Here is a 13,514-nt window from a genome sequence, read left to right as displayed (position 1 = left end):
ATATCAGTTATTCGGCTCCACTATCAAACACACAGATACAGAGCTGGATGACGGTCCTGCAAAGCCCCTGCGCACACATCTTTCTCATCCCATCAAGTGTGATCTAGCCAAAATTAAATAAGTAGTGTATGTTCTGCTAGGCAAAATGTAATTGTTGTCTCGGTTGTTCCTGAGGAGAAATTAAAGTAGAAGAGACGATGGTTGACATTCATTATTTAAAGCAATGTGTATAGCAGCTCAAATAATTTATTTATTTATTACTTTTGGAAGAATTATTTTACTTTGTAGTTATAGTTTTAGTCATATTTCAAGAATATGTGAATAGCAGCTCAATTTTTTTTTTGTTGATCATAGTCTGCTTACTAACACTTTTTATTGTGATGCTGAAAGTGAACTGAAAGTAACTCTGCATGTCAACTTATTCTACTAACCCGAACCCTAACCTAACAGTTTACTAATACTCTAATGTGAGTGTTGCTGCTGTACATTTTTAAGTACAATCAACTTGGATGTTTAAGTCATTTCAAATGAAACTGACTTAAAAAAATGTGTTGAATCTTGTTTAAAGGAACACGCCGACTTGTTGTGACTTTAGCTTATACACCGTATCCCCCAGAGTTAGATAAGTCCATACATACCATTCTCATCTCCGTCCGTGTCGTAACTCTGTCTGACGCACCCACCGCTAGCCTAGCTTAGCACAAAGACTGGAGGTAAATGGCTCCAGCTAGCATACTGCTCCCAATAAGTGACAAAATAACGCCAACATTTCCCTATTTACATGTTGTGATTTGTATAGTCACAGCGTGTTCAAATAACAAGGTCACATGAGACACAGCCATCTTCTAGCCGTATACATACTGGGAACTATATTCTCAGAAGGCGAAGCACTGCTACTTGGGCGGAGTGATTAGCGCAACACTCCTCACCGCGGGGCTTCTCAGGCGCTACGAGCAAATCACTCCGCAGAAGAGAATTCTACTTATGTCTAAAGTGGACCATCAAAATAAAATGTAACCTGAGAGGATTGTTGACAACGGAGCGATAAAGTAAATGTGGAGTTTATTTATTTAGTTATTTATAGAATAATTTGATGATAAATGTTTTAGAAATGAGAAATAACGTCCTATTGAGATCTGAATATGAGCACACTGACATCTCCTCTGAAACTTTAGAGGTGACTGAATAAAATAAAACAAACTTTTTTGAGCACCTTTGCGATGTAAAGCACAATCGTTGCGCATCTCAGTAACGCCCAACGATGCAGCTGAGTTATTGGTTGTCCTTGCAGAGGTGTCTTGCTAAACCATAATTACAATGTCCAATCTCTCTCTCAGCCTGACAGTCTCACTCCACCCTTTCCAGTCTCACGTCGTGATCCACATTCCGTCTTCAAGACATCAGCCAATTCTGCCAAGCTTCCCGCCCAGTACAGCGGAATCAAATCCACACTCCATCAGGCCCCAAGAAAGTCTTTCATTATCTGCTCATCCTCTCAGAAATCCTACCCTGCCCTTATTTGTAACTCTCCATTTACACTTCAGGATTGTCTCATAACCATGTTCAGAATGGAATACTATAAGTTGCATACTGCACACAGTATGTAGTATCCCCCCTTATTTAGCAAATACAGAAGTAAGCTATATTTTGTGAATGTGTGAGATATGATTCATTGGCTGCTATGGGTAAATAACTCGAAAAATAATCAATAACAAAAGTGCAGTAAATTGTGTGTTTGTGATTATGGTAATAAATTAAAATACAACAAATGCCAGTTTGCAATATTAAGCAGCATGACGGACTGAGTTGGGAACCGAATTACACAGAACGCAGAAGCATTGAATATTCACTTCGAATATTTCATTCGTTTGATACTTTACTGTGTTGCATACTTTTTCACATACTAATAGTAAACAGAAAGCAGTATCCACCTTATGTGTAATGTGACATCCACTTTATTTTTACATTAAAAACTAATTAAAACCTGTTTACTAATCGTATGTGAAAAAGTATGCAATACAATATAAAGTATCAAACAGTATTGTTGCATTGTTGTCAAATGAAGTATATTGAAAAATAAAGTTTTGCATTTACTATATAGGCTACTGCAATTAAAACTGCAATTAAATCAAAGTTTGATTAAAAAAAACATAAATGTATTTAGCAGTTCATTAATAAATCCTATGCATACAGTTTTATTAAAATGTATGTAGTATTTAACATGACGGAACCTGAATACCACGGATTTTGTAAAAGTTAAACCAGGTACAAATATCTCTTCAAGGTAACAAATGCACTTTTTGTAGCGTGCGACTGTGCCATTCTGAACATCAAGTTTTTTATTGATCTTTTTGGGTTTATTTTTTATGTTTGCAATCTTTTTTCAGCATTTGATGTACACTGCACAAGTCATTTCTGACACATGACATCTATGTTTGACAGGCTGACATAATGGTGACATAATACTAAATGCACTTGTAATGTCTGTGCCAGGGAATTTAGATGTCAATCACCCCTGTGTGACACCACCAGCTCATAAATATGCAGGAAAGTTATTTAACGCCCTTCAAGGCGGCTAATGTCTTTACAGGCTTCCGGTTATAGAGATGCTTTATTCCCAGAGAAGCTCCGAGCTTCTCCCACTGATGCTTACCATGCTCTAAATTAGGACAAATCTCGTTAATACTTTTTTACCAAATTCAGCCCACCCATATTAGACCCATCCTCCCCTTGGGTGCGACTCCGACCCGCAGCGAGAGACATAATCTGTTGCTTAGAAAAAGACAGACTTTTCTTAAAAACCTTAAAATAGAGGCTCTGAATCAGGCGCCGCACTTAAGAGCGTGGTATTGGGGCGAGATGGTGTGAATGAAAGACGTTAGTGAGGGAACGGGGTAGAAGAAGTAATATCGAGTTCAGACACTAGTCCATCCATTCTCAGGACCAGAAGCGAGGTAATTAGGACTGCTGGGAGGGACAGGGCGCTACTCTCCTTCTCAGCAGGTCTTTTTTTTTTCTGAAATGATTTATCTGGTAGGAGAAAATGCTGGAAGTGCTAGTCGGTGAAAATACAGAGGGTTTGATTCTCTGGGCCTGAGCCTCATGCATAAAACTTCACTTTGTTTCAATGCATATCAAAAGTTTGTGCATTGCAGCATATATATGCATATGGATGAAAAGTATTGATATCAGTATCCAATGGTTTGAAGTTTCAGTTTTTTTTCTGGGGCCTTGTTTTAAAAATACTGATAATCCATTATGCAACTTCGAAAGTAACTGAAATAATTGGATTCTCTGTGGCATGTTTGCACATTTATTAAGCTAACCTATACAGTGCTTTAGAACCCACTGTCTCAATATGAAATTAAGTAACTAGCTGTTTAATAGAAAATAAAGTACTGTTTATTTGCATATGACAGACAAAATGTAAACCACAATTTAAAAAAACCTGCACATTCTAAAAAATCTCCTTAAATTCAAACTGTTCTCACTGAAACATAAAGCAGGACAAGTTGGCTGTACAATTAATCAAATACATAATCATGACTACCGATTTTTGTGATTAATTATTAAAAGTGCAGCGTTTTTGCAGCGTTGCAGTATTGTAACCAATCACAGATGTGTTTTTTTGCACTCATGCATGCAATGGTGAATTACAGGTGTTCAAAGTCTATCAGTAATCACAACACTAATCATCGAGTTTTAAGCTTACTTGTGGGTGTTTTATGTTTTCTATACATGAGTGCTGAAGAAACATCACATGAGGCTCATCATGACGCTGTAAAATGAAAGCAGAAAGCATTGTTGGTATTTTGGAATTGTTTTGGTTGGGATTAATGTAAATATAAATGTACAAATAGTGCACCATCAAACTTCTGCCTTGTTCACCTTATTATCCATCCATCTATCCGTCCATCCATCCATCCATCCATCCATCCATCCGTCCATCCGTCCATCCGTCCATCCATCCGTCCATCCATCCATCCGTCCATCCATCCATCCGTCCATCCGTCCATCCATCCGTCCATCCGTCCATCCATCCATCCGTCCATCCATCCATCCGTCCATCCGTCCGTCCATCCATCCATCCATCCATCCATCCATCCATCCATCCATCCATCCATCCATCCATCCATCCATCCATCCATCCATCCATCCATCCATCCATCCATCCAGCCAGCCAGCCAGCCATCCAGCCAGCCATCCAGCCAGCCAACTATCTATCTATCATAGTCTATCAGTCTATCATTCTTTCTTTCTGTCTGTCTATCCATATCTATCTGTCTATCCATCCGTTTCTATCATTCTCTAGTGGTTGTGTGATTGCAGTAAACATCCCAGTTCTGAGTCACCTTCCATTTATAAATTGAGGAAAAATTCATTCCATCCACACGGTGAGATGAAATTGCTCTCTGTTCATGAAAGTAAACTCGTGCAGTTGATTTCATTAGTAAAACCAGCTGCAACTGTAGAATTGCCTTTTGAATATGACGGATGAATTTAGTGAAAAGTGCTTTTTGAAGTATCCATAACCAAGAGGATCCTGAAGGAATGTGTACAGGACAGTTGGAATTTTTATCATAATTTGAAACCAGTCACACAAGAATACGTTAAAATTATTCTTTTAAATATTGTCTATCTTTATCATAACTCTGGCTGCCTGTATTTTTATTGGAATAATGTTTTGCTACATTCAATTCCTTTCATGTCCTACAAGAACATTTGATCCTATTCAGAAGCATAAAAGATAAGCTCATACATTGAAATAACTCATTAAACTTGAAAGTATTATGCAATCATTTAAGATATTTCTCTGTATATAGAACCTTTTTGGCATAAAGGGTTCTTTAAAACTCAAGAATGAACCCCACTGAAACCTTTTCAAGTGTGGATGACCAAAAACATCCAAGAAGGCCTTCAAAAAAGAACAAAAGAAAAGAAAATTGTCACAATACTCTCAAATTTTGTTTTAATAATAGGATACAATCTTTGAATACATACACCTGAGTGGCTGTGGACAACAAACAATAGAGCAATTAACTGATGAAGACAGGACTCTCCAAAAACAATGAGAAAAAAACTTTTTTTAATTGCTGTCTTGTTTGTTTCCCATGCCTACTCAGGTGTATGACTTTCAAGTTGTAATGTTTTGAATAACTGGCGAAGACCGAAAGGATCGAAACTTAAATTTTCTTCTAGTTTGAGAGAATCGTGACAATGTGACTTTTGTTCTTACGTTGGAATCCTACAAGAAAATTCCTATTAGGATTGTTTTCCAATTATAATTGCTTCCAGTATAAATCTTTTAGCATTGACTAGTGATTATCTTCAATTCCCTAGTTTGTCACTTGAGCTGTTAAACCGGCAACACCAGTGACAAAAGAGTGTGCAAACATTCTCAAGTCACATTTGTTTCTTGTAAATCCTGACGTGTGTGCGGAGACTTTTTTTGTGCGAACACAACATCTACATGAGGCCTTTAGTCTTTAAGCCGATGCAGAGAGACTGACTGCAAGGTAAGAGGTTGGAAGAGGGATTTTTTGAAGAGGTTTAAAAGTGCTATTGTTACGGAAAGCACATAGTGTTCCCTGTCTGTCTGACATCGGCGTTCTCTGGGGGATTTCGTAGGCGAAGTGTGTGAGTGTGAGTGCCTTGACACGGGAACTTAGGTACCACTCGATGAAGGTAATTCTCTCTCTCTCTGCAATAAATTGAGAGCATATAAATATATATAAGAGGAACAATGATCTCATTAGTCACATTTAGCATGAAGAGTTATGGCCGTGTTGTTCAGTGGCACTCTACCCGTACTCTGGGAAAGCTGCTTCATGTCCACATCAGCGTTTGCCAGCTATCTGGGCCAGTGCATCATCAGCAACAATCCCAGCTGTCAGGCTCTGTACTGCTGACAAAATGTCAACGGCAAACGTTCACATGCATTTATATGCGCCTTTATTTTTCCGCAGGCTATAGCTATTTTGATGTCTTCTGTTGAGGGCATTTGTCCCCTAGATTTCTAAAGGAAAAGACAATTTTGTGATTGTTTACTCGTTTCTTTGCGACACAAAATCAGATATTTTAAAGAATCTCAAAGCTCTACTTTTAAAGGGGTGGTATAATGCTCTTTTCACAAGATGTAAAATAAGTCTTTGATGTCCCCAGAGTGTGAGAAGTTTTATCTCAAAATACCCCACAGATATAAGCATGTTAAAATTGTCACTTTTTGAGGGTGAGCAAAAACGCACCGTTTTTGTGTGTGCCCCTTTAAATGCAAATGAGCTGCTGCTCCCGGCACAGGGGGCGGAGCTTCAACAGCTTGTGTCCTTTTACCTCACACACACACATGCTCTGAAAATTTCAAAAACTTTTAGCCTTTTATGTTCAAACCGGAGTCAGACAATGATGGAGCGACTCAAGAAGAAGTGACAACATATAGAAGCAACATGACATTTCTGATTGGTTAGTTAATTTAGTTAGTTAATTTATGCAGCTGATGTGGAGTAATTATATCTTCTAGTCATTAATTAGCATATTCTGTCATGGCAATCTATAAATAGCGTTCCCGGGGGCGGGGTTTATGTAAATTTTAGGGTTGGTGATGTCATTAACCCGGGATGAATGTCGCGTAGTCCCTACCAGCCGTTTGTTGTAGTCCTTAAAAAATGATTTCTTTAAAAGCAAATATCTCCCTTTGCTTTGTACTTTGAGCATTGTAACTTTGCAGATGTTGTTTATGCTCAAACCGAAACATTACACGCTAAAGTTAGAAAAGTGAAATCATAATCAACCACCCCTTGAAATATAATGAAGGCAAACTTTTGAAACTCTTACATTTTTCAGAGATCATCAAAGTTTTATGTTTGGAAACAGTGCTGTAACAGCATATGCGCGTTCTCTAACGCAGGGTTTCCAAAAGGGGGTTCATGAGTTGATGAAAAGCTGCATTTAATGTAAGATTCAAATAAATGGGGCTGCACAATTAATCGAGATAAAACAGAAATCTTGATGATTAAATCAAAGGTTGTGATTTAACTAAAGAACTACATCGCTGATGCGCTGCATGTTTCAGAGTGAACAGTGGCACTGTGGTACAATAGTGTGTTTTCAGATCAGCTCGGTTCACAGTACATGATGCTTCTCACAAACTCCATCTCTGCCAGCGCTGTGAGTTTAAAGGGTTAGTTCACCCAAAAATGAAAATTCAGTCAGTAATTACTCACCCTCATGTTGTTCCAACCATGTAAGTCTTTCGTTCATCTTCGGATCACAAATTAAGATATTTTTGATGAAATCTGAAGGCAGTCTCACTTCCACAGTCTTTGGGAACGCAATGTGCACTATACTTAAATTCACATTCACATAATTTACAATCGTTTTGTGGATAGTTTACATAACTTCACCAATGTACCGCCAAAATAGGAGCTGGCGGATTTGACATGTTAAAAGCTTGAGAGTTTGAGAGTTCCCTGTTTATTAAGATGCATTTTTTTTCATCGGATCGTAAGTAGATGAGGGAGACACATTCCCATTTACACCTGGTGTTTTAATCCGTCTCGGTACACTTTCAAACACTTTTGTCCTGATTTCTTGGAGGGGAGGGTCTATGAGCGGGTAAATGTATGGGTTTTTTCAGATCTTTGGATCTAGCGGACAAAATAAGCTCCTGCAATTTCCATGTGAACACGACCGGAAAACACTTGGAGAGCAGCAGCTTTAATTTCTGCTCTGACAGCCGCAAGACCAGCCGAACACTGAGTGTGTGTTAGAAATCAGGAATGGTGAGAGAACATTGTGCTTGGTACGTTTTTCATCTTCAAACCAAACTTGGGAGAGTAGACAGTCCTTTGTGTATATTCGAACGCATTGAGTTTTCAACTACCTCTGGAAGTGGTAGAAGTGGACAAGCTCAAAGCGTTTTATACCCGTCATCCACTTGTGATCCGATCGACCAAAACGCATCTTAATACCAGGTGTAAACAGTGTCTTAACCAGGAACTTTTCACAAGATGAAAGTTCTAAATCTAAAATGTAAACGCCAACATCAAACTTTAATCCACATTGCGCTCTTAAAAATAAAGGCTCCAAAAGGGAGGTTTTGCAGTGATTTCATAGAAGAACCATTTTTGGTTGCCTTTCAGTGAACAGGTCGATAACAGAACCATTTATATAGAACAGTCTAAAACCCTTTTTCCAGTGTAAAGAACCTTTTATGTATGGATGGTAAAGGTTTTTCATGAAACCATCAATGCCAGTAAATAACCTTTATTTTTAAGAGTGAATTTCAATGCATTCTCAAATAAAAAAAATGTGTGCCACAATAATAGCAGTAAACACCCTTGTCTTTCAGCGTGGAGCATGACTTCCGGCTTCAGGAGGGTCAGGTGACGCGAGCGTGGAAGGTTCCGGAGCAGCAGGAATCGGAGCAAAGCTCTCCTCAGCTGGTCTTTCCTCCTCCTCCACGCCAGCAGGACTCTCCACAGGCCCTCCAGACGGTCAAGAAGAGCCGCAGGAAATGCTTCTGGTTCCTCTGAACACTTTATTAGCAGGACGTGACCGTGCCATCATTAGTCAACAAGGATGGTTTTTCAACCAACCTCAAGCCTCTTCTCTTCCGGGTCCCGTTTAGAGGCACATCATCCGCTACATGCGTTCCTTGACGAGGAGCCCTTATTTATTATCTTTTTTTAAAGCATCTTCTGTAATTTTCACAGAAGGCAAATTTTCTAATCAAGATTAATGTCGTGGGCTTAAAGGCTGTTCGCTTTGATATTTCAGATTTATAGTCCATGGAGAGAATTAAAAACTTTCCACTTAAAAAAAAAACATCCTTAAAAAAAAAAAAAAATATATATATATATATATATATATATATATATATATATATATATATATATATATATATATTCTGTCATTATTTCCATTTTAAGTGAATTACAGGTGTTGACCAATCAGAAACACTCTCTTCCTGTGAATCCATTTTGAGTGTTTGTTTTTTGCCAAATGGCTAACATCACTTACTGCACCTTTAAAGTCTGTTTATTCTGCTTTAATTTTCCATGCTGGTAATTCATGTCTCAAAATCATGAAAGGGCGAGAACGGAGGGGGAGAAGGGGCTTATTGTTGGTTCATGTATACCCTTTGAGCCAGTACTTACCTGAACTTCACAACAGTCAGTGATTGATTCACAGTGACAGCAGGAGACAGGACGATAAGGACAGACGACATTAAAGAAAGAGAGACAGATAAAAAGAGGAATTACAGGTAAGAAATGGAAGCCAGATTACTGATTCATCATTTTGGAGCAATGAGGGTCAAAACACCAGCTTTTTTACTATGAAAACGTTTCAACGAATCAATTATTCCACATGCTTAACGCTTTTATGTAGACGATCTAACAACTATACACGCACGGCGATATTAAGGCAGAGATAATGGGGGAGAAAGTGGATTCAAGAAGTGTGTCATTTCATTCTTTGTGAATGCCTAATTTCAGAATCCATTAAAAAGCTCTATAAAATATTTTACTACTCAAAAACGGTGTCATGTGCTGTTTATTTTTCTTTTTATGATGGAGTGTTCAATCACAGAGTGCATATTTTTCATACATGATAAATATTATACACTTGACTACTGAACAACAGGTGGGGGATTTATTTTTCACCCAGTCAAAGCTTCCAGAATATACTAATGGTCTGAAATAAAACTGAACAGCAAAATAATACTTTTTTTGTGCATGTACTAAAGTGTATATATTTACAACTACCTATAAAAATAATGTAGGCTATTTTAATGTTGCGTCTGTAAAAAGATCCACACAGCTCTCCAGAACCGTGACTTCTATTTCTATTAATGCAACACCATCCACGTTGTGTGATTTCAGCTCACTTTTACAGCCATCGTTTCTTCCAACACTTTGAATAAGGACATTTATTGACTTATATGCTACATATGAATCAGACAGCGTGTAACACTATGACGGTGACACTCCAACCACAGTTTACAGTAAGTAACATGACACTCAATGTTTCAATGTTACATTTGTATTACAGCCGAGCGAGAGGAGATAAACAACTTTCTTTCTCTCTTAAGTGAGCCTAAGAAAAGTTTGATTTATTCTAGTGAATCAGTTTGTCCTAACAAACCTCTCTCATATGTTGCTTTAGAAAGTTCTATTCATTCTAGTGAATTGGTTTGGAAAGTTCTATTCATTCTAGTGAATCGGTTTGGAAAGTTCTATTCATTCTAGTGAATCGGTTTGGAAAGTTCTATTCATTCTAGTGAATCGGTTTGGAAAGTTCTATTCATTCTAGTGAATCGGTTTGGAAAGTTCTATTCATTCTAGTGAATTGGCTTGGAAAGTTCTATTCATTCTAGTGAATCGGTTTGGAAAGTTCTATTCATTCTAGTGAATCGGTTTGGAAAGTTCTATTCATTCTAGTGAATCGGTTTGGAAAGTTCTATTCATTCCTGTGAATCGGTTTTAAAAGTTCTATTCACTCTTGTGATTTGGTTCGGAAAGTTCTATTTAGTTAATAGAAAGATAGTTAGTTAGATAGTTAGTTCTATCAGTTAATCTTAATTATATATATTTTTTCTGTTACAGTTTGATGATGTCACCCTAATTGGGTGTTCAATCGTTCAAAAACACTCTGATACAATTCTAAATAATACCATTGAATAGTTATATATATATATATAAATATATATATTTCCCCCGTCAGTAGTTTCGATGCAAGAACATTTGGGGAGTAGCTAACTACTTTTTTGGAAAGAGTTCCTTCACCGTAGGCTACTTTAATTTAAATAATGAATAGTTTAGCTTCTGAGTAGCTTATAGGCATATAAGGCACTGTTATATATTGAGGCAAATATTATCTCATAAAGGCTCGTTGACCATGGTAGAGGCACTGTACTGGACTGGTTTCGGTCCTTTCTGTCCAAAAGAAGATTCTCAGTAAATATAGGGTATTAATCTTCCTCTATAGCGCATGTTAACATGTGGTGTCCCTCAGGGTTCAACCCTGGCACCATTATTGTTTTCATTATACATGTTGGTACTATATTTAGGAGATCTGGCATGTTGTATCATTGCTATGCGATGATACTCAGCTTTACATACCATTTATGCACAACGACAGGTCTGCAATGAATCAATTAATAACCTGTCTTCAAGATTTGAAAACATGGCTAACCAATAATGTCCTGCATCTCAACGATGACAAAACACAAAGTGTTCTGCTAGGGCCTACTGAAAAACCCGATCTGAGCACTGTTGACTTGGGTTCTCTCACTCCATATCGTTCTTTTGTTGCAAAGGATCTGGGTTTTATTCTAGATAGTGGCTTAAAGCTGAACAAACAAATCAATGCTGTTGTCAGTTACAGCTTTTACCACCTAAGAAGATTAGTGAAAGTTATACCCTTCCTAAATAGGAAGGGTTTTGAGATTGTAATTCATGCTTTTATTTCATCACGGCTTGATAACTGCAATTCGCTGTACCATGGGCTGACTGTCTCATCTATTCATTTAACTGGTCCAAAACACTGCTGCCCGTTTGCTCACGGGCAGTCGCAAACGGGACCACATTACACCTATTTTATGTTCATTGCACTGGCTACCAATTCAATATCGTATTGAATTCAAAATATTGTTAGTATACTAACCGTTAAACAATCTCGCTCCTCAGTACCTTTCAGAGTTGTTTACTGAACACAATCCAGTCAGATTGCTCAGATTACAGACCAATCATCCACTACTGGTACCCAGATCCAGACTACAATGCAGGGGTGACTGAGTGACTGGGTGACCTTTGCAGTAGCTGGCCCTAAATTATGAAACAAATTGCCACTTTCTATCAGAATAGGGACCACATGTAGTGTCTGAGTTTAAAAGTCTTTTGAAAACCCATTTGTACTCTTTTGGTTTTAACGTCTTGTGAATGTTTATTTTAATTTGAAGTTAGATTATTTTAATGTTTATTTGAAGTTAGACCTAGGCATTTTTGTACAGAACTTTGGTCAACCAAGGCTGTTTTAAAGGCTGTTGAAAACTTGAAACATGAAGCTTAAGAAACAGGTATACACTTAATATTCAAATTTCACTCATATAATACGATGATATCTACTTATTTACGTATTTTACGAGGTGGCTAATTCATACGAATTTGTACGACCTCACTTGTGCAAATTCGTACAATTTGTCTAAATAATAATTATTCATTACATTTATATAGCGCTTTTCTCGGCACTCAATCACTTTACATAAAGGGGGAATGATTAGGAGGTCATGATGGACAGAGGCCACTGGGCAAATTTGGCCAGGATGCCAGGGTTACACCCCTATTCTTTCCAAAGACATCCTGGGATTTTTTGTGACAACAGAGAGTTAGGACCTCGGTTTAACGTCTCATCCCGCCCATTTAGGGGCGGGGTCAGGGGTAGGTCATTCGTACAAATTCATACAAATTGGGAAGCTCATAAAATATGTACGATTTAGCAAAAATCTTACGAATTAGCCACCTTGTAAAATACGTACGATTTATCGTGAGATCGGGTTGGAAATTTCACAAAGATTTTGTTTATTGCAAATATTATTAAAGGAAAATTAATTATATAAATGTTTTGTTTTTTTAAACGGTGCACATAAAACTTTTGGCACAGGCACATTTAAACTTGCCACTTTCTTCTCTTTTGATGATTTTAAGTTTCTGCTTGAAAAAGAAGCGCTTGTGTTTGTCAGAGTAGCTCTGTGGTGGAACACAGGTGAGCGCAGCCGACTTCACTCATCCACTCCAGCTAAATTCTGTTGAATACTGGCCCGAGGCTGAGGAAGACACTTCCACTGAACTCTACATGCTGGTGAGATCCGCTGGGAGTTTGGAGTGGAAGTGCTTCTGTCATGTATCAAGCTAAAACATCTTAGAGTTTGACCTATGGCTGTATCCCAGGCAGCTAACAGGAGGCTTTCTCAAAACTTTGACCAACATTCTGGCATGGTTAGGAACAATCATTCTTCCAGTAATATTAATAGAATGTTTATGTAGTTATGTGGGATTTAATAATGTTCTGAACAAAAATTGTCAACAAAAAGGTTATTTATACATTGTTCATGGAGCTTTTTTCCTAAAAACGTTTTAGTTGGATTTTTGTTAATTGTTTCAAAATGTTCAGAACTTTCCCATAATGTTTGCAAAATTATCAAATTTAATGTTCCCTTAATGTTCACATATCCAAGAAAAAAAAGCTTATAAAGTCCCCCTGTAGCCAATAATTGAATCCTTTAAAACTCATCTTTGATCACCAAAATTACATATATGATGCCTTAAAATAGATTGTATGTAACCACCCTTGTCCTCATTTAGTATACACAGTTCTATGAATATGCAAATTAGCCCTGCCTCCACTCACTCACAGCAGCTCAGAGATCCACTAGTTGACGATCACACTATGACCTGATTGGTTACAAGGTAGTTTGTGACGTCAGAAACACCAGCGATTTCAAACCGTGTTTTTGA

General features: G+C 37.7%; 1 protein-coding gene across 2 annotated transcripts in view; it reads left to right on the top strand.

Annotated features, from left to right (window-relative positions):
• LOC306996112 (uncharacterized protein) overlaps positions 1-8,813 on the top strand; it is a 111,900-nt gene extending 103,087 nt beyond the window's left edge. Inside the window, exon 4 of one of the 2 annotated variants that reach the window (XM_079608252.1) lies at positions 8,348-8,813. In XM_079608252.1, the coding sequence (XP_079464378.1) occupies positions 8,348-8,531 (184 nt within the window). In that variant the 3' untranslated portion in view covers positions 8,532-8,813. The remainder of the gene's footprint in view (positions 1-8,347) is intronic. The other variant, XM_079608251.1, reaches the window with a different exon arrangement.
• Positions 8,814-13,514: the final 4,701 nt, after the last annotated feature.

This window comes from Phoxinus phoxinus (genome assembly GCF_949152265.1).
Source record: "Phoxinus phoxinus genome assembly, chromosome: 3".
Taxonomy (NCBI): Eukaryota; Metazoa; Chordata; class Actinopteri; order Cypriniformes; family Leuciscidae; genus Phoxinus; species Phoxinus phoxinus.
Note: the sequence above shows the minus strand (reverse complement) of the source record. Positions and strands in the feature narration are given on the sequence as shown.